The sequence below is a fragment of the Chelonia mydas genome, chromosome 6 (genome assembly GCF_015237465.2).
Source record: "Chelonia mydas isolate rCheMyd1 chromosome 6, rCheMyd1.pri.v2, whole genome shotgun sequence".
Classification (NCBI taxonomy): domain Eukaryota; kingdom Metazoa; phylum Chordata; order Testudines; family Cheloniidae; genus Chelonia; species Chelonia mydas.
The window spans coordinates 16,744,980-16,764,955 of NC_051246.2; the positions used below are offsets into that span (position 1 = coordinate 16,744,980).

Consider the following 19,976-nt stretch of genomic DNA (forward strand, 5'->3'; position numbering starts at 1 on the left):
ATCAATGTTAGTCTTTAAGGTGCCACCGGACTCCTGGTTGTTTTTGTGGCTTCAGACTAACATGGCTACCACTCTGATAAGAGTCCTGGCATTGCTAGTCCTGCCCACATGACAACTGCACCTTCACTTTGGAGTGTAGACGCATACTGTGTGCTTCCACAGTACAATAAGGTACTATTATCACGGCTTTATCACAGGGGGCGGCTCAGGTGACCTATGGGGCAGGCAGGGCTAAGATGCCCAAGGGGGACAGTTAAGATGCAGGTGGCCCATGGAGGGGGGCAGTTAAAATGCAGGAGGCGGGCAGAGCTAAGGTGGCCTCAGGGGAAGGGAACAGGGATCAGATGCCCCAAAGGAGGGCAGTTAAGATGCAGGGGGCTGGGCTAAAATGCCCCAAGGGGGCCAGTTAATCTATGGCTGGGCAGGGCTGAGATGCCCCAAGGGGGTAGTTAGGGTGCAGCGGGGCAGGGCTGAGATACCCCAAGGGGGGGTAGCTGGGGTACAGCGGGGCAGGGTTGAGACTCCCCCGCGGGCAGTAAGCTGGGGGGCAGGCGCGGGGCGGCCCCCCAGGGCGGTGTAGGGCTCGGGCGGAGCAGGGTCGGGGGCGCCAGGGCCCAGCGAGGCCGCCCGCCGCGCTCCGCCCAGCGACGCGCCGCGCTCCGCCCCGCCGCCCCCGGCCGCTGCAGCGATTCCGGGCCAGGCCCCGCGCCCGCCGCCCGGAGCCGCCAGCGCCGCGCAGGGCAGCCGCAGCCTCGGCCGGGCTGGGGACATGGTGACGGGATGGCCCGGGCCGGAGACGCCTTCCCGCTACACCTGCTGGCCTGGCACAACCTGCACCAGGCGCTGGAGAGCGAGCTGCGCACGGGGCAGGTGCGGGACCCCCTGGGATTTTCCCCACCCCGCCGGGCACCCGCGGGAACCCCCACCCCGCCGGGCACCCGCGGGACCCTCTCCGGGACCCCCCACCCCACCCTGCGGGACCCTCTCTGGAACCCCTACCCCGCCGGGCACCCGCGGGAAGCTCCCTGGGACATCCCACCGGACCCCACTGGCACCCCTGGGGATCCCCCCGCTCTGTTGTGCACTCCTGGACCCCCCGGGATCACCTCACCCCACCAGGCACCCCTAGAACCCCCCTGCTCCACTAGCCCTGGGATACCCCCCACTCCGCTGGGCACCCCTGGGACTTCCTACCCAGCTTTGCCCAGCACCCCTGGAACTCTCCCCAGGACTTATCCCACCCCACCAGGACCCCCCACATCCCGCCAAGCACTATGGGATCCCCTAAGCTCCCAGAATCCCCCCATCCCATTGTGACACCACCAGAACCCCTCACTCGAGCACCCACTACCCTACCAGGCACCCCTGGGCAACACATTGCGGGCACCCCCACCCTGCTGGGTGACTCCCTATTCCTCCAACCCCCCACCCCCACCCCCACCCTGGACCCCCTTGCATTCTCCACCCCACCAGACACCAGCCATTCCTTGACTCCCCAGCACTCTCCACCCCAGGACCTCCATCCCGCGAAGCACTCCCCATTCCACTGACCCCCGTCCCAGCAAGCACCCTGCCAGTCTGCTGGGTACTGGTCACCTGGCAACCCCTATACCCCCAGGACCCCCCATTCTGTTGGGACTGCCCAGAATCCCCCACTCCACTGGGCATCCCTACCCTGCTGCAGCCACCCGTGGTACCCCCTGGGGAACCCCACCCATCAGGCACTTCTGGGACTCCCTAATCCCACCAGGAGCCCCACCCTACCAGGCACCCCTCAGGACCTCTCACCCCACCAGGCGCACTTGGAACTCCACACTGCTGGGACCCCCCAGGGCACCCCACCCCCCCATGGGTAGCCCCACCACAGGGACCCACTAACTCCTCCCAGGACCCCCACCCCACTGAGCACACCCCTCCCCTGGGGCTCCCTCCATGGGGACCCCTGGGACTTCCCCCACCCCATCAGGAACCCCCACCATAGGTACCCTGTAACCCACTTGGGATATCCCACTCTGGCGCGCACACACACACACACCACTGAGCATCCCCTACTAACTCCTATTCCTACACTAGGTACCTCCCACCCCTGAACCTCAATCCAGCATCCCACTAACCCTGCATCACCACTCTCCAGGTGTCCCCTAATCCCATATCCCCCCACTGGGTACCCCCTAAACCCGGGTACCCCCTAATCCCCATTCCTCTACCCAGGATCCCCACTCTCCATTTCTCCACTCTGGTACCCCCACCCCAACCCAATACCCTCTCTACTCACCCCTCTGGGTAGCCCCCATCCTCCATCCCTTCACCTGGTACCCCACACCAGGACCTCTATCCTTTCCACTTTGGTACCCTCGCTAGGTACCCCCTAACCCCCTCCTTCTGGTACCCCCCAGTACCCCCATCGAGGAGTCACCCCACATCCTCACCCCAGTATCTGCACCAGGTACCCTCTTAATCCTACCCCTATCATTGCCCCATTATATACCCCGACCCTGGTACCCCCACCCTCCATTCCTCCACCTGACGCCTCTACCCAGCATCCACCCCACCAGGTACCCCCCACCCCAGGTTCCCCTGGTTCCTCTTTCCCTCCACCTGCCCCCTCCCTCTCCACCAGCATCACTCCAAATGGCACCAGGTACTGGAGAGCAAGCAGCACCCGGGCAGCCCGTGGCCCTTACTTCCCAATCAGCTCCCCCTGCCCCAATCCCTCTCACTAGGTCCCCACATTCCCCAACTGGTACCAGGCACTGGAGTGTGATCTGCTCACAGGGCAGGTGTGGGATCCACCCCAACCCATAGCCCAACCAGCACTGGGCTCTGGAGAGTGATCTCGGGGCATAAACCCACATCCCCTGCCCTCAGCGCCCCCCATGACCCGTATCTGCCTGCAGCCCTCCAGAACCACAGTCAGGAGCTTGACAAGAAGTTGGGAGGAGCCATAGGGGAAGGGGGCAGGACAAGGCACCCCCACGTCCCCTCACTGCCATGGGAGGGGCACCTCTGTGCATAAGTGAGGCTGAGGAGCTGGGCAGGAGAGTCCCCTTGTGGGAGAAGGGGGCAGGCAGGAATGGGACCCAGGAGTCCGGGATGGCAGTGGGGGTGTTCACCCATAGAGGCCCAACAGCTTCCAGCCCCAGCAGAGAGGCCAGAGCCCAGGATGGTGAGTGGGACCCAGGCCTCCAGAACGGCAGTGGTACAGTTGGGGCCCTAGCTTAGCCCATTGGGGAGTGGGGGGTGTACAGCTGTTGACCCTGCGGTTCCCGTTCAGCACGATATCGAGTTGATCGACCCACGGGGCCGCACGCCCCTGGAGCTGGCCGTGTCGCTGGGCAACCTTGAGTCGGCCCGGGTGCTGCTGCGGCACAACGCCAACGTGGGCAGGGAGAATGCCAATGGCTGGACAGGTACTGGCAGGGGGAGCACACGGAGCTGGGGGAGGGCAGGTATTGGGAGCTGGGGGAGGGCAGGTATTGGGAGTCGGGCGGCTCTGGTGCCAGCCCCTCTGCTGCATGGCTCCTGCCCTATGGCACGGAATTTCTCCCCCACCAGCTGCTGGAGGTCTCAGCTGGAGTCTCAGCCTCCCCTCTGCCATGCTCCTCGGGGCTGGTGCCCATGGACCTGGCATTCAGACCTGGACTTTGCCAGCAAAGGGCCCTGTGTTGTGCCATTGGGTACCTGGCTTTGCCTGCCCAGGGCAACGGGTTGGTGCTGGCCATGCCCGGAGGTGTGTGCAGGGGAGGGAGCTGGCTTGGATGCCAGTGTGCAGGGGGGACAGGCAGTGCCCTGCACCTGATGGCTCCGTGTTGCTCCCTCTCTACTCCCCCTCTCCTGCCGTCCCGCCCCCAGTCCTGCAGGAGGCCGTCAGCACTGGGGACCCTGAGATGGTGCAGCTGGTGCTCCAATATCGTGACTACCAGCGTGCCACTAACCGCCTGGCTGGCATCCCCGAGCTGCTCAACAAACTGCGCAGGGTCAGTGTGTGCGTGTGCCCCCAGCCAGCTTTGCCCTGGGGTACAGACACCCCCCCGGGACCCCAGCCCCCTGGCACCCCCATTCTGGGGTACAGACACCTCTCCCGGGACCCCAGGCCCTTGGCACTCCCGCCGTGGGGTACAGACCGCCCCGGGACCCCCGCGTGGGGTACTGAGCCCCCGGGACCCCAGCCGCCTGCCAGCCCTGCCCTGGGGTACAGGCCCCCCTCCCCACCCCCCGGGACCCCAGCCTCCTGCCATCCTCGCCCTGGAGAACAGACCTCTCCCAGAACCCCAGCCCCCTGGCACTGCTGCCCTGGGTACAGATGCCCCCTCCCCGGGACCCCATTCCTCTGGCACCCTCCCCCTGCCAGCCCCTAGGTGCTCCCTGAAAGCTAAGCCCTGGGCACCTGCAGTGCAGTGGATCCTCCTGCTGCCCCTCTGGGGATGCATCTGGGATCCCCCAGGATCTCGGACAGGAGCACACCTCGGATCTCACCCAGCCCTGGGGATTTCCCAGTCTGAGATCTGTCCCCCAGGATCTCTGCTGGGATCCCCTCACTTCCCCTGGGATCCTGTTCTTACCCCCCACTCCCAATCAGGTCAGGGAATTCCCCTCATCTCCAGATCCGGATCTCTCTTCCCCTGCCCCTCCCCGATCTGATCACTGCAGGGAATCCCCCCATGATCTCCCAGACCCCAATCTCTGCAGGGATTCCCCCCTCCCCGCAGACCCTGATCTCCCCCAACCTGATCTCATCCCTTTGCTGTCTCCTCTCTTCCAGGCCCCTGATTTCTACGTGGAGATGAAGTGGGAGTTCACCAGCTGGGGTGAGTCCGTCCCTGGGGGCTCACAGCAGGACACCCCCAGTCGCCTTCCCCAGTGCCAGAGACCAGGGCTATCCGGCTACATGGAGGGGGGAGACTAGAGCCCCTTGGTCATTGTGCCCACCCAGCCCCTATCCTGCCCCTGATCTGCCAGCAGCTGGTGCCTCCCTTTCTGGGAGCTGAGCCCTAGGGTGGGGGTTTGGGGTGAGGGAGCACTGCCTGGCAGTGTGAAGCCCAGCCCCATACTGGAGTTCCCGGTGGCTGGGAGGAGGAACTGCAGGCATGTAGACACAGACCCTCCCCAGCAGGGCGCAGGGCTGGGCTGTCAGCATGCAGGTGGGGCAGCTGCCTCCACTGCCACGCCCCTCCCCTGCTCACTCTCTGTCCCTCCCCCACAGTGCCCCTGGTCTCCAAGGTGTGCCCAAGCGACGTGTACCGGGTGTGGAAGCGCGGCGAGAGCCTGCGGGTCGACACCACCCTTCTGGGCTTCGAGCACATGACCTGGCAGCGCGGGCGGCGCAGCTATATCTTCAAGGGGGAAGGTCAGAGATGCCCCCAGCCTCCCCGGGTGGCAGGGCCCCCACCCCGTTCCTGTGCCCCTGGGGGAATTGGGCTCTGCTCCCTCTGGATGTCTGTGCAGGATGCACCTCCCCGATCTGGCTGAGTAGTAGAGCTGGGCCTCTTTCCACTCCCCCACATGAGGAGCTCCCAGAGATGGGACTGAGACCACAGCTGGCCCAGCCCCAGGGAGGGGAATGGGGTCACTGCCAAAGGGAGTTGGTGCTCCATTGGGATATGGCTGCTGGGAAGGGCCAGGGAAGCAGTCTGCCTGCACCTAGAGTCCCAGAGGATCCTGGAGGGAGGTGAGGCGACATCACCATGGCACCTCCAGCCCAGCCACGGGTGGGGTGCGGCTGTGGCACTGATATGTCCCTTCTCCCCCGGCCAGAGGAGGGCGCCGTGGTGATGGAGGTGGATCACGACAAACAGGTGGTCTACACAGAGACGCTGTCGCTGGCCCTGCACGAGCCGGAGCTGATGCTGGCTGCCATGCAGCCCACCGAGGAGCATGTGGCCAGCCGGCTGACCTCACCCATCGTCTCCACCCACCTCGACACCAAGAACATTGCCTTCGAGCGGTGAGCTGGGGAGTGGAGGCACGCATGGGGGGCATTCCTGCAGGCTGACCGCATGGGAGCGGGCCTCTGAGAGGGGAGCAAGTGTGGGAGGCAGGGTGCACGAGGACATCCATGAGGGAGGTGGGGGAGTACATGACTGGGGAGGGAGGCTAGTGAAGGAGGAGCATGCGAGGAGTGCACAGGTGGTGGATGAGGTGGCTGTGCACGAGATGTGCTTGTGCTAGAGGCTGTGGACAGTGGGGGAGGGGGGATAGGCACAACTGACATTTGTGTGGTCGCAAATGGTGAGCGGGGCCGTGGATCCATGTGTGTGATGGGCCCTTGTACAACCACGTGTGCTAGTGAGCAGGGCAGGGGACCTGCATGTGTGATGGGCCCTTGTGTGACCGCGGGCGCTAGTAAGCGGGGCAAGGGATCCGCATGTGTAATGGGCTTTTGTACGACCGCATGTGCTAGTGAGCGGGGCAGGGGATCTGCATGTGTGATGGGCCCTTGTACGACCACGTGTGCTAGTGAGCAGGGCAGGGGATCCACATGTGTGATGGGCCCTTGTACGACCATGTGTCCTAGTGAGCTTGAGGTGGGGGGATAGTCTGTGTGTGCGACAGGCCCTTAAACAACCATGCATATTAGTGAGATAGGCAGGGGATCCTCATACAACTGCATGTGCTAGTGAGAGGGACAGAGGAATCCACATGTGCAACAGGCATTCATGTGACCACATGTGCTAGTGAGTGGGATGGGGGTGTCTTCATGTACAACGGACCCTTGTACGACCGTGTGTGCTAGTGAGAGAGGCAGGGGGTCCACATGTGCAATGGGCTCTCGTATGACCACATGTGCTAGTGAGCGGGGTGTAATCTGTGTGTGTGATGGGCACAACAGTGTGCGCTAGTGAGTGGGATGGGGCAGGAGTCCACATGTGCAATGGGCTCTCGTATGACCACATGTGCTAGTGAGCGGGGAAGGGGGGGTCCGCATGTGCAACCGGCCCTTGTATGCAATGGGCCCTCATATGGCTGCATGTGCGAATGAGAGGGGTAGGGGGTCTGTATATGCAACAGGCCTTCATGTGACTCCATGTGCTAGTGAGTGGGGTGGGAGATCTGTGTGTGTGACAGGCACAACTGTGTGTGCTAGTGAGTGGGTCGGGGGGTCCGCATGTGCGATGGGCCCTCATATGGCTGCGTGTCTGAATGAAGGGGCAGGCAGTCCGTATATGCAGTAGGCCTTCATATGATTGTGTGTGCTAGTGAGCAGGGCAGGGGATCTGCGTGTGTGATGGACACAATTGTGTGTGCTAGTGAGTGGGACGGGGGGGTCCGCATGTGCAATGGACCCTCATACAACTGCATGTACTAGTGAGCAGGGTGGGGGGATGTGCATGTGACAGACCTTCATACGACTGCTCATGCTAGTGAACAGGGTTGAAGGGTGACCAGGCCTTTCCTTGGGCATCTTGTCCTTCAGCACCATGCCTGCCCTTGGGGCTGGGAGGTGCACGTGCCTGCAGCTCTTGTGCAGCAGCCCTACTCACACCTAGACACTGAAAGGAAGCGCCAGGGAGGAGCAGAGCTGGGCTTGAGCAGCTCCTGACTGGAGGGAGCCTGGGGGAGACGCAGCCAGGCATTGGGGCATATGGGGGAGGGGAGGGGTCTGTCTAGGGCAGGCTGGGGCAGAAGTGGAGGAACGCAGCATCTGACCCGGCCATTCCCATCTTGGCAGGAATAAGTCTGGGATCTGGGGCTGGCGCTCAGAGAAGATGGAAGTGATCAGTGGCTATGAAGCCAAGGTAAATCCCCATCCTGGGGGTGCAGGGGATGGGAACCTTAACTGGGAGGGGAAGACTGGGATGGGGTGGGACCTAGACCTCTGGGATGGCAGTGTGAAGTCCTTGCTTGTAGGGGCTTCACAGCTCACAGTTCCCCGAGGGAGGAGAGACTAGGACGGGGAATGGGACCCAGGTGTCTAGGAGCAGGAGGAGGTGCTTACCGATACGGGCCTCGTACGACTGCATGTACTAGAGACACCAAACCAGCAAATGGGACCCAGGTGTCCAGGATGGCAGCACAAGGTGCTCACCCCTCAGGGGAGTAGCTTATGGGTGGGCCAGGGGGGCTGGGAAAACTGATTTGCACCCCATGTCCTGGCAGGTTTACAGCGCCAGCAACGTGGAGCTCATCACTAAAACAAGAACCGAGCACCTATCGGACCAGGACAAGTCCCGCACCAAAGGTAACACGCTGTCCCTAGCCAACCAATCAGAACATGCAGTCTGCAATGACCCGCCCCCTTCCCCTCTGACACACCGACCCTGGACATCCAATCACAGTGCCAGATCCACACACATGCACAGCATAGGATTGCCAACTTGCTAATATTCAAAAGCTGGGTACTCCAGCAGGAGTGCCGGAACCTCCCTTGCCCCGCCTCTTCCCCTGAGGGGCCCCCCCTACTCCTTCCCCCCCCCTTCATCCCTGTTGCTCGCTGCTTTTCCCCTCCCACCCCCCGGGTCAGGATGGGCTTGCCTGCGGAGCCAGGGCTGGGAGCTGCAGCTGCCCGATAAAGGCAGGAGGTGGCCGTGGCTGAGTGGGGCTGGAGCAGGTGATGACCCAATGCCTCTCCACCTCCCACACCCGAAGTAACTGGACACTGGGCGTCCAGTCAGTAGATCTGACCAGACACTGTCAGGTCCCCATTTCAGTCGGACTTTCCAGTTGAAAACCGGACACTTTGCCACCCTAGCACAGCACCCCTTCCCCTGCGACTGTCCACTCTGGCCCCAGCCCTCTGTTCAGACTGCCCCCTCCTACTCTGATATACCCACTCTGGACATCCAATCACAGCACCCCAACCCTCCCCCTCTGACATGCCAACCCACTGTGCCCTGTACTTCCCCTTTTGACAGACCTTCCAATCACAGCACCCATCTACAAGGGCCTGGCCCCACGCCCTGACCCTCCCATTACAGTACCACACCCATCCCTCCCCTCCAGTCACTACCCCACAGACAACAGCCCGTCTCTCCACCTGTCCATCATGGCTCAAGCCCCACTCCCCGAGCACTTGTGTAAGCTGCCCCCCGTGCTGAGCATTCTGTATCCACACCCACATCAGACCTGATTGGCCCTAGCAGATTAGCCTACCCCAGTTCTCAGAATGAGCGTGGTGGGTGTTTCCTCAGGGGGCGGGGGAGGTGTGGGAGGGAATTCATACACTCTAGGGAGGTCTTTGAGTCTAACCTACTCCCACCCACCCCATAGGCTCCAAGACACCCTTCCAGTCCTTCCTGGGGATCGCCCAGCAGCATTCCTCCCACAACGGGGTGAGTGATGGGCCCCGCATCTGCTCTGGGAACTCGAGACGCGCGCCTAGTGTGGCAGGGATCAGGGCAGAGGTGTCACGTTCCCAGCCACGAGGGTAGAATCTGGGGATGGGGCTGTTTGAGGGTTAGGGGTGGGGGGAATACAGCAAGTGAGGGGGAATTCAGCACAAGGGGCACAGCCAGAGAGCATGTGAATGGGGGATCTGACTCCCCCTCCTCATGCCTGCCCTCTCCAGGCCCCGGTGCTGCAGTCCGCCACCCTCACCAACCCCACGGCCATCACCCCGGAGGAGTACTTTGACCCCAGCTTCAACCTGGAGGCCCGCAACATTGGCCGCCCTATCGAGATGTCCAACAAAGTGCAGAGGTGAGGTGCGGGGTCGGAGTCTGGGATGACAGCAGAGTGGGAGAATGCGCTAGAGGAGTGGGAAGAGTCGCTCTGCACTCTCAGCCAGTGATACGGCGGGGCATGGAAAATCCACCCTAATTCTAGCTCCCCTCTGCCAGAGAATGGGACCCAGGTGTCTGGGATGGCAGGGCAGGTGTTCACCCCTAGAAATTCCTGCAGCTCCCAGCCCCCAGAGTGAAGGAGAGGCCAGGACAAGGAATGGGACCCAGGCATCTGGGACAACAATGTTGAGTGCTCGCCCCTAAAGGGCGCCAGGCCTGGTCCCTTGCTCTGCGTAGCCAGTGCTGTGCAGGAAGAGGGGCTGGGGCAACTGGTTGTGATGCTCCCCCGGCCATGACAGGTTCAAGGCCACGCTGTGGCTATGTGAGGATCACCCCCTGTCACTGGTGGAGCAGGTGACGCCCATAATTGACCTCATGGCCATCAGCAATGCCCACTTCGCCAAGCTGCGTGATTTCATCACCCTCAAGCTGCCGCCTGGATTCCCTGTCAAAATCGGTGAGTGGGGCTTTTGGGGAAGGGACGGGGCTGCAAACAGGGGAGGGGCAGTGGTGAGGGAGAGAAGGGAGTAGATCTGATGGGGAGTGGCCTGGCTGGATTTGGAGAGCAATAGACGTGGGCAGGGGATGGGTGGAGGGGAAGGAATGGCTAGTATCTGGGGAGTCTGAGGGGCACAGGGATGGCTGGAGATGTGGTGGGAATTGGGGGAAATGAGGGCCAATTGTGGGGGGGATGAAGGTTGGCAGGGGTCCCCCAGAGTGGGGGGGAGTTGGAGTGGGGTGGCAGGGATTGGGGGCAGGGGAGTTGGGAGGGGTGGCAAGGATCATGGAGAAGGGTGACTGGCATGATGGGCAAGGAGTAGCAGGGATCATGATGGGGACAGGTGGCTGGGGGCCATGGGGAGCTGGGTTGGGGAGAATGGGGGAGCTGGAGAGGGGTGATTATGGGGCAGGGGAGGGGCAGCAGGGATCACGAGGGGGACTGGAGGATGGGGGAGCTGGGGGGGGTCTGAGGGGCAGAGGAGGTGTGGCAGGGATCATGAGAGGGAGGGGTGGCTGGGGTTGTGAGGAGCTGGGCCGGGGGAGGTGGGGAGGGGTGGCAGGGATCATGAGAGCAGTGGGGTCTGGGGGCCAGGGAGGATAGGGCAACTGGGGATGAGGGGCGGGGGAGGTGCAGGGGGGGGGGAGGTGCAGCAGGGATCATGAGCAAGGAGGGGTGTCTGAGGGCTGTAGGGAGCTGGGCCGGGGGGGCTGGGGGACGGAGAGGATGGGGGAGCTGGGGAGGGGCAGCAGGTATCCTGAGGGGGAGGGAGGCTGGGAGCCAGAGAGAGTGGGGGAGCTGGGGAAGGGAGTCTGAGGGGCAGGGGAGGTGCGGCAGGGATCATGAGGGGGAGGGGTGGCTGGGGGCTGTAGGGAACTGGGCCGGGGGACTGGGGAGGATAGGGGAGCTGGGGAGGGGTGGTTATGGGGCAAGGGAGGTGCAGCAGGGATCATGACAGGAAGGGGTGGCTGGGGGCCATGGGGAGCTGGGCTGGGGGGGCTGATGGGCGAGGGGCATGTCTGGGGGCTGTACCATCTGTTGCTCCCAGTGTCTCACGCTGTCATGTTCATACACACACACACACACACACACACACACCAGAGATCCCCCTCTTCCATGTGCTCAATGCACGAATCACCTTCAGCAACCTGTGCGGGTGTGATGAGTCGTTGAGCTCCGTGCGGGTCTGTGGCCCTGCCCCCAGCTCCTCTCCAGGGGACGCCAGAGAGCCAGCTGCAGGGGCAGAGGCGCCCCCCAACCCCAAAGGTAGGGGAACCTGCAGGGGGCTGGGGGGCTGTGCACACCAGGCATCCCACTGCAAATCCCACAGTGACCCCAGTCTCCATGGGGTCGAGGGCCAAGGCAGTGTGTGTGTGGGATGGATGTCTCTCTGGGCAGGGCAGACTCCTACGGGTGGAGCAGTGTGTCTGTGATCCCAGTAGGGTATGGGACCCCCCACTCTCACCCCTCCCCCTTTCCCCAGTATTCCCGTTCCCCTGCGAGGTGGACCCGGTGGTGTTCGAGGTGCCACAGGGCTACGCTATGCTGGGCGCTGGCCGCAACGAGCCCATGCGGGACGAGGATGACGACCTGCTGCAGTTTGCCATCCAGCAGAGCCTGCTCGATGCTGGCACCGAGACTGACCAGGTGAGATCCGGGCCGGGACTTTTCCCTCTCAGGGTGCCAGCTCCGATCCGGCCTTAGGGTGGGGGGACTGATGGGCTCAGGGGGGCAGGGAATGGGACATGGGACCTCTCCCCACGTGGGGCACTGGCTCTGATCCAGCCCCAGGGTGAGGGGACTGGTGGGCTCAGAGGGGCAGTGAATGGGACATGGGGCCTTTCTCCTCTCGGGGGCACTGGCTCCAATCTGGCCCCAGGGCAGGGCACTGGCTGGCTCAGGGGGACCCGGAATGGGGGACAGGGCCTTTCTCCTCCAGGGCATGCCAGCTCCCTACTTTTGTTCCTGTCCGGTTGATGTGGGGAGCTGTCTGGCTGGTTCAGGGGTGTGGGATTTGGGGTCTCTGATTCAGCCAGGGAGGGAATATTCCCGTGTTCTGATTGGTGCCCTGGACTGCAGGTGACTATCTGGGAGGCGCTGACCAACACGCGCCCAGGCTCCAACCCCCCTTCCTATGATGAGGAGTTGCAGCTGGAGCGGTGAGTGCTGGGGTGGGACAAGATTCATCCCAGGCCTCCATGGGCAGCAGGCCCCTACCTTCCATCCCTGGCCTCCCACATAGCCATTCTCTGGGCTGTGTGGAAGTGGGTGGGGGATGGGGCTGTGAGATGCAGGTGTTGGTGGGTGGGGGCAGAGCTGTGATCGAGGGGCTGGTCGGCAGGTCCGTCCCTAGCTATTCTGGTATCTTACGCAGCCCCAGGCCTCCACAGGCAGGAGCAGGGGGGGGAGGCGGCTGTGTGGGCCCCACCCCAGACCTCCACGGGATGAGGGGGACTGGCCACTTCCTGGAGGAAGTGGAATGACCTGGCCCCAGCCTGCTCCGCTCCCCTGGCTTTCAGCCGTGCTGCCGGCGAGTGATGGGGGGGCGGTTCCCCCCAAGTGTGGGAGCCAGGGGAGCGGAGCAGGCTGGGGCTGGGTCACTCCACATCCCGCAGGAAGTGGCCAGCCCCTGTCTCCCACAGAGGCCTGGGGCCCCACACAGCCCCCTCCCCCCGTGGAGGCCTGGTGCCAGCTCCCCCTGCTCCCACCCGCGGAGGTCTGGGGCCCCAAGCTGTCATCCTCCCCGGCTCCCGGATGCAATCTTCAGGGGAGTGGGGGCAGGACTGGGGAGAGGCGGGGTGGAGCAGAGGCGGAGGCCCTGCGCAAGAGCCGGAGCAGGGGCTGGAGGAGCACGCAGCTGCGCCGGGCACCAGGAAATTTGGTGCCCCAAATTTCTTGGTGCCCTACGCAGCTGCGTACTTTGTGTATGGGTAAGGACGGTCCTGCTGGACGGTGGCGGGGCTGTGAGAGGCAGGTGCTGGTCAGTGAGGGGATGGGACGGGACTGGGAGAGGCAGTTCCTGGTTGGTGGGAGAAGAGCTGTGAGGGAGGGGCTAAGGACTGTGTGGGAGAGGCTAGTCGGAGGGGGCTGTGAGGGAGGGGTGAGTTGGTGGGGGCAGAGCTGTGAGGGAGGGGCTGGTCGGTGGGGGCGGGGCTGTGAGGGAGGGGTTGGTCATGGGGAGCGGTGCTGTGAGGGAGGGGCTGGTTGGTGGGGGGCAGGGCTCTGGGGGGGGCTGTGCGGGGGCTGTGCGGGAGGGGATGGGACTGAGAGGCAGGTGCTGGTCGGTGGGGGCAGGGCTGTGAGAGGCAGGTTCTGGTTGGTGGGGAGCATGGCTATGGAGAAAGGACGGAGCTGTGAGGGAGGGGCTAGTTGGTGGGGGCAGGTGCTGGTCGGTGGCGTGATGGGACTGTCAGAGGCAGATGCTGGTTGATGAGGGTGGGGCTATGAAGGAGGGGCTGGTTGGTGGAGGGTGTGGCTGTGAAGAAGGGGCAGAGCTGTGAGGGAGAGGCTGGTTATGGGGGCGGTGCTGTGAGGGAGGGGCTGGTTGGTGGGTGGCAGGGTAGTGGGAGCGGGGCTGGTTGGTAGAGGGACAGGGCTGTGAGAGGCAGGTGCTGCTTGCTGGGAGTGGGGCTGTGGAGGGGCTAGTTGGTGTGGGGAGTGGCTGTGAAGAAGGGATGCAGCTGTGAGGGAGAGGCTGGTCTTGGGAGGCAGGACTGTGAGGGCAGTTGCTGACACGCATCTCTCTCCCCCAGGGCCATCCAGGAGAGCATATTCCTGCAGTCGGGGCAGGGCCTGGCTGCAACTGAGTCTGGTGGCGGAGGCAACGGCAACAACAGCATCGTCCCTCCTGAGGACAGCCTGGCACCCAGCACCAATGGCTCCTCCTCCTCAGCCCTGCCTCCCCCGGCCTACCCCAGCTTCGACGAACAGCTGCGCCTGGCCATGGAGCTGTCATCGCGGGAGCAGGAGGAGCAGGAGCGCCGGCGGCGTGAGGAGGATGAGGAGCTGCAGCGCATCCTCCAGCTCTCCTTGACGGAGAAGTAATGCCCCGCCTACCAGCAGGGGGCCCTGAACCCAGCCTCCCCCAAGACTCCCAGAGGTTCCCCAGTGCCCTGGCTTTGCTGTTGTATTTTTAACCTTGAGGGGGGTACCCGTCCCATTCCCCACCCCCTGTCTTGCAGGGGGCAGGACTGGACTTGACGAGACACCCTCTGCCTTTCCCAGGGCTCTTAGTCCTGCCGCCTCTTGGGTCTTATTTAATTTAACTCTTTTTTTTTTTATGGTTATTCTATTCCCCCTGCCTGGTGGAGGAAAGTTTTGTACAGCTAGGAGGAAACTGAAGAATGAGGGAACAGAGGAGAGGAGGAGCAACAGAGTGGCAGAGGCTAAGGAGAACCCTTGGCTATAGAGAAAGCAGTTTCCAACTGGACTCTTAATACATGTTGGTGGAGGTAGTGGGATTCTGAAACTGGGACACACTCACTCTGTCCTGTCAGCCCACGTGGGCAATAGAGGTGAGGGCAATGAACGGGGTGGGGTTAGAGATGATGGGGCAGGGCCAGAAACCAGATGACTAGGGTGGGGATGCTACATTCATGGGAGCTGTGGGATGTGGCACTCAAAAATAGAAGCAGGGCCAATAATTTTCAGTCCTCTGTTTCGCCTCCTGAACCCCCTGTGTGTAGCTGCCATGTCCTCTCCTGCCTGTTTAATTTATTTTATTTATATCTCTGCAGCTCTAGAATGGGGAGGGCGAAGGATGGGTTTTGTTTTTTTAACTCAACTCCAAAGGTTGGAAAGGGAACAGCTGCGTTGAACGGTGGCTCCTGGCACCTGCAGGGGCTGGGTGCGGGCCTCTGTGCAGCAGGAACCATGAAATAAAAAGGAGAAACCAACCAACCCCCTGGCTCCAGCTCCCTTCATTCTGCATGTTGCACCCTTCGGCCTGGGCCTTTACTGGTGCATCAGCTGCCTGAGAGAGGGAATGGAGCCAGCATCCTGCTTGGAGCATTCCCTCCGCTCTGGGGTCCCTCTCTGGCCAGCTTCCCCCAATGCAAATGGGATCCCCAAGGGGGCACCGTGTCCTGCTGGCACTGGGAGGCCTTGCTGCTTATCTGGGGGCTTGGTTGCATCTTGCTTCTTTACAGGACAGAAACACCCAGGTGTGCTAGGCCTGGCTATGTGCCCACTGCTGTTCCGGGTGGGTTCTTGTGGTTTCTAAGACAGAGCACAGTGAGCGCTGCTAGAGGGCTCACATGCCAGTGGGCAAGGGAGCCATTTCTGCGCCTGGGAGTCTAGAGAAGAGAAGGGGCCAAGTGGTTGCACTGGCTTTCATTAAATCCATTAATCCCTGAGCTGCAATTCAATATCCACCCCCTAGTTTACCCCCTTCTTGTCACCCCCACCCCATTAGTAATGTCTTAGGAAGAAGAATTTCTGCTCTAAATTGTGTGCTCATCAGTTGGAAAGAACAGAGGAGAAAGACTTGCACATACGAGCGGATTACAGGATAACGATGAGCCACCAATGTGATATGGCCGTGCAAAAGGCAAATGGAATCCAAGGATGTGTCAGGTGAGGTATTTTCTGTACCGGTAGGGAAGTGTTCGTGCTGTTGTACAAGGCACGGGTGAGACCTCATCTGGAGTAGTGTGTGCAGTTCTGGGCACCTGCGTTCAAGAATTCAGAACTGGTGCAGAGAAAAGGGTCACTAGGATGTATGACGCAGGAGGTAACTGTCCCGCTCTACTTAGCTCTAGTGAGTCCACAGCTGGAGTCCTGTGTCCAGTTCTGGGTGCATGCTTTGGGAGGGATGTGGGCAAACTGGAGAGAGGCCAGAGGGGCGCAACAAAAATGGTCAGAGATTTTAAAAGGAGGAAAGGTTAAAAACAGCACGTTTAGTCTTGAGGGGAGAACCTGATAAGTCTTCAAATATGTAAGGACTGTTATAATGAGGCTGGGGATCAATTGTTCTGTGTGTCCACTGAAGGCAGGGTGAGAAGTAACTGGTTTAATCTGCAGCAAGGGAGATCTAGGTTAGATGGTAGGAAAAACTTTCTAACTCTAAGGGGAGTTCAGCTCTGGAACAGGTTACCAAGGGAGGTTGTGAAATCTCCATCATGGAGGTTTTTAAGAACAGGTGGGACAAACCCCTGTCTGGGAATGGTCTAGGTTTACTTGGTCCTGCCCCAGCATTGGGGGCTGGACCTGATGACCTCTCATGGCGCTTTCCAGCCCTACACTTCAATGGCTGTATGAGCAGGGGCCTGTTTGACAAGAAAAGACTTGGGAGAGTTTGGCTTGTTTAGCCCAGCAAAACAAAGCTGGAGCGGGGCTGTCTCTATAAGTACAGCAGGGAGGGAGATGAGCGATTTAAAATAAAGGACAATGTTGGCACAAGAATGGAGGGGGAGAAAGTGGCCAGGAATAAACAGATTGGGAACTAGAAGGTTTCTATCCACTAGCGGAGTGAGGGGCTGGTTCACCTCCCACTAGGAGTAGTGGGGCAAACATCTGGCCTGGTTTTAAGGTGGATCTTGGTAAATATATGACCAGGATTATATGATGGGGTTACATGGGAGAGCAGGGGACTGGATATGATCACCTGGATGGTCCCTACCAGTGCTGTGTCCCCATGGCAATGTTTCCCATCTCCCCATCAATTTTCCCTATTAGATCCCAAGAGTTGCTGTCAACATGGCCTTGAACTGGAGCAATCAAAGCACACCCCTCCCCCCAGCCGATGGGCAGCTGCTGCCTGGGTGGGAACAGGGTGTTATGTCGCCGGGACAGAGAGGTGCTGCCCTGGCCCATCCAGCTTCAAATTCCAAAGCACTGCGTTCCTGGGCATTGGGTTTGCTGGGGCTCCAAACCCTGTGCACCTGGGACATGCAGGCCTGGGGAATTGGGAGGGGCAAGTGCCTAGGACAGGAATAGCAGGTTCAACGGCTACCAGGGATTGAGGTGTATTAACAGAGCATGGGCTGGGATAGCAGGGGGTGGTGGGGCAGAACAGAGGGGCCCCTGGCAGAGCTGTGGGGGGCAGCCCAGGTGGGGTTGTGGGGCAGGACCCAGGGGCACTGGCAAAGCTGTGGGGGCCAAGTCAGGACTGGGAGAGCAGGCAGAGCTGTGGGGCAGGGCCCAGGGCTGGGAGAGCAGGGGGCTGTGGGGCAGGACACAGGGGCACTGGCAGAGCTGTGGGGGTCAGTCCAGGACTGGGAGATCAGCGGCTACGGTGGGGATTGAGGGGCGCCACCCTGGGGAACGCTAGCAGGGGCTCAGCTCACCCCACGCCCCCTTCTCGGCAGCCCCTGTCGCCCGGGGAAGCCCAGGGGCCGGGCTGTCCCTTTAAGAGCCGCCCCCAGGGGAGGCGCCTGGCGCTGCAGCCTCCCGGCTCTTCCTGGTCCAGGCGGCGGCGGACGGCCGGGGGCGCCCGAAGTTTGTGGCAGGTGGGGCCGGGGAGCGCATGGCGCTGGTCACCGTCCGCAGGTCCCCGGCCGGCAGCGGCCACAGCTCCCCCACCGGCCGCAAGGTGAGTGCCTGTCCCGGACCGGCCGGGAGCGCTGCCCGGACTTCCCTAGGGACCCCTGCCCAGCCCCAGCTGGACTCCCCGAGCCGGGCTCCCCCTTCCCTGACCCACCCCCGGGCCACCCAGCCCCTGTCCCAGCTGGGCTCCCCTTCCTCCCTTCCCATCCTCTCCGTACCTCGGCGCTAGTTCCTGCGCCGGCTTTGGGGTTGTCTCTGCTCCCTGCCGAGCTCCATGACTGGGGGAAGGAAGCTTGTGGAATGGTTAGTGCCCTGCAGCGCTGGCTGTGGGGTGTACCCGGCTGCTCCATCCCCAGCCTCTCGCTGCAGGGAGCGGGGTGGGAGCCCTGGCTGTGGGGTGTGTCTGGCTGCCCCAGCCCCTCGCAGCAGGGAGCGCTGTAGTGCACGTGTCAAGAGGGCTGCCATCACACATGGGTGCCCAGTGCCTGTGGCTGGCTCTAATTCCCCTTGCGCAGCCTGTGTTGCCCTGTGGTTTATCAGGCACCGGTACTGACTTGTCATTAAGTTTCACAAACGGACACTTCCTTAGGAGGCTGCTTCCCCTTCAGTTAGTGTCTTGCAGTCTGCAAAGTCACGCTGAGTGCACCGGGATCCAGGGCCCCAGCGCCTGGGCTCACGCCCCAGTGCCCCTCCAGCAGGATCCACACCCCAGGCACTAGGGCTAGGATTCACCCCCCCAGTCCCCCTCCAGCAGGATCCACACCCCAGGCACTAGCATTAGGATTCATACACCCAGCCCCCCTCCCCCAAGCAGGATCTATGCCCCCAAGCAGGATCCATGGCCAGGATTCGGACTCCCAGCTTCCCCTTGTACAGCCGTCTCCAGGCTGCGTGGGCTTGTGAGCATCGTGTCTGGTTGCATGCACTCTGCTGGGAGCTGCCGCTCAGGAAGGGTTGGGATGCTGTTAATTTTATTTTCCACACTAAAAAATGTCAGAGGAAATTGTTGCTGGGCTGCTAGACCCGTTCCGGCTCCCAGGAGGGAACAAAAAGATCCTGATACGCACGCTGAGGCTATGGATGATGCCCGAAAGGGCTCATGGCCCAGTTGATGCTCCAAATAGGTGGGAGGTGTCAGGGTGATGCCTGCCCCGAATGTGGCCATTTCCCCGTTGCAGCGTGGCAGTGGGTGGCAAACCCCAGCCAAGGTTTTGGAACTCCAGCTTCCTGTGTTAGCGAATGACGTCAAGCGAGTGCCTTGCAGGCTGGAGGGATCTGCAGTAGCTCCAGGCTCCATTGGAGTAGAGGGCACAGGGTGCAGGAGTCCCTGACCCTGCTGCCAAGCCTGGCTCCTCTGGCACATCAGCCACACTCCCCTGCTGTCCCTTCAGCTCTCTGTGCCCACTCCTGGGAGGAGCAGGAGTCAGGTGACCCCTGCGGGCTGCCAGAGCTGAGCAGGAATCCTCCTGCAGGATGCTTCTTGGACACAGGGGGGCGCTGCACTGAGGGCAGGGGTTCTCTCCTCTCCCCTCTGCTCCCCCCTGCTAGGGCTGCTATCTCTGCTATGTCCGCAGTTCCCCCCTAGCCTGCCCCTTCCCCACCTACATGCCCCCAGGAGCCCTCCCTCATTGACTTTCCAGGCATCCCTGGCTCCCCTTGCTCTGTTGCTCTCATGGGGAGCTTGGCACACCCCACCCTCAGGAGAAATGCCTGGTACAGGGTGGATGAACCAGGCCTGTGTTTCAGACTCCCAGCACATGCGTGTGCCTGGCAACACTGCTGTTTTGTTTACAGCCTTCACGAAGTATTTTTGCTGGGGAATTTCCCCTGTTGTTTAAAGGAAAGTATTCAAGAACGGGATACAGGGACTGTGATCCTCCCCTGACTCCAGCTTCTTGTTTTTAGGTCTGGGGCACTAAGGGTGACACAATACAAGGCCACCGTCTCTGAACTGAGAGCTTTGCTGGCAGAGTGTGAGACTCCATCGGCACCACTGGGCCCCTGGCAGGGTGATCAGTTGGCCGGCTCCTATTCAGACATCTGCAGGCGCTAGCTGCTGCCCAGCACTGCCGCTCAGGAATCTCCCTGCGGCCCTGCAGTGTCAACTTGTTCCTGGGGGGCTTGAGGTGCCGTTCACACCCCAGAGGGTTGGAGGAGTTGCCCCATCCTCATTCCTTGCTCTGGACCTGCCCACCCTGTGCTGGAGTTTGGGGGATGGGACCACCTCATCTCTGGCCCCAGCTGAGTGCCATGGGGTCATAGCCCACACGCCC

The 19,976-nt window shown here is 61.7% G+C and overlaps 2 protein-coding genes across 4 annotated transcripts in view; both read left to right on the top strand.

The window, feature by feature from the left end:
* Positions 1–652: 652 nt before the first annotated feature.
* Positions 653–15,117, top strand: ANKRD13D (ankyrin repeat domain 13D). Of its 2 annotated transcripts, XM_037899362.2 has the most exons (15): positions 653–870; positions 3,275–3,410; positions 3,853–3,977; positions 4,763–4,808; positions 5,204–5,347; positions 5,755–5,944; positions 7,670–7,736; positions 8,098–8,179; positions 9,208–9,269; positions 9,506–9,636; positions 10,019–10,176; positions 11,320–11,484; positions 11,702–11,865; positions 12,298–12,377; positions 13,971–15,117. In XM_037899362.2, exons 1-15 carry the CDS (start codon positions 781–783, stop codon positions 14,260–14,262), a joined length of 1,932 nt encoding a protein of 643 aa, XP_037755290.1. In that variant the 5' UTR covers positions 653–780; the 3' UTR covers positions 14,263–15,117. The 2 variants fall into 2 exon arrangements, with proteins under 2 accessions (XP_037755290.1, XP_037755291.1); XM_037899363.2 differs by lacking the exon at positions 11,320–11,484 and having other exon boundaries at positions 676–870.
* A 140-nt stretch (positions 15,118–15,257) lies between these two features.
* The window catches only part of SSH3 (slingshot protein phosphatase 3), a 31,782-nt gene continuing 27,063 nt past the window's right edge, over positions 15,258–19,976 (top strand). Inside the window, exons 1-2 of one of the 2 annotated variants that reach the window (XM_037899358.1) lie at positions 15,258–15,792; positions 17,526–17,749. In XM_037899358.1, the coding sequence (XP_037755286.1) occupies positions 17,684–17,749 (66 nt within the window). In that variant the 5' untranslated portion in view covers positions 15,258–15,792; positions 17,526–17,683. The remainder of the gene's footprint in view (positions 15,793–17,525; positions 17,750–19,976) is intronic. The other variant, XM_037899359.1, reaches the window with a different exon arrangement.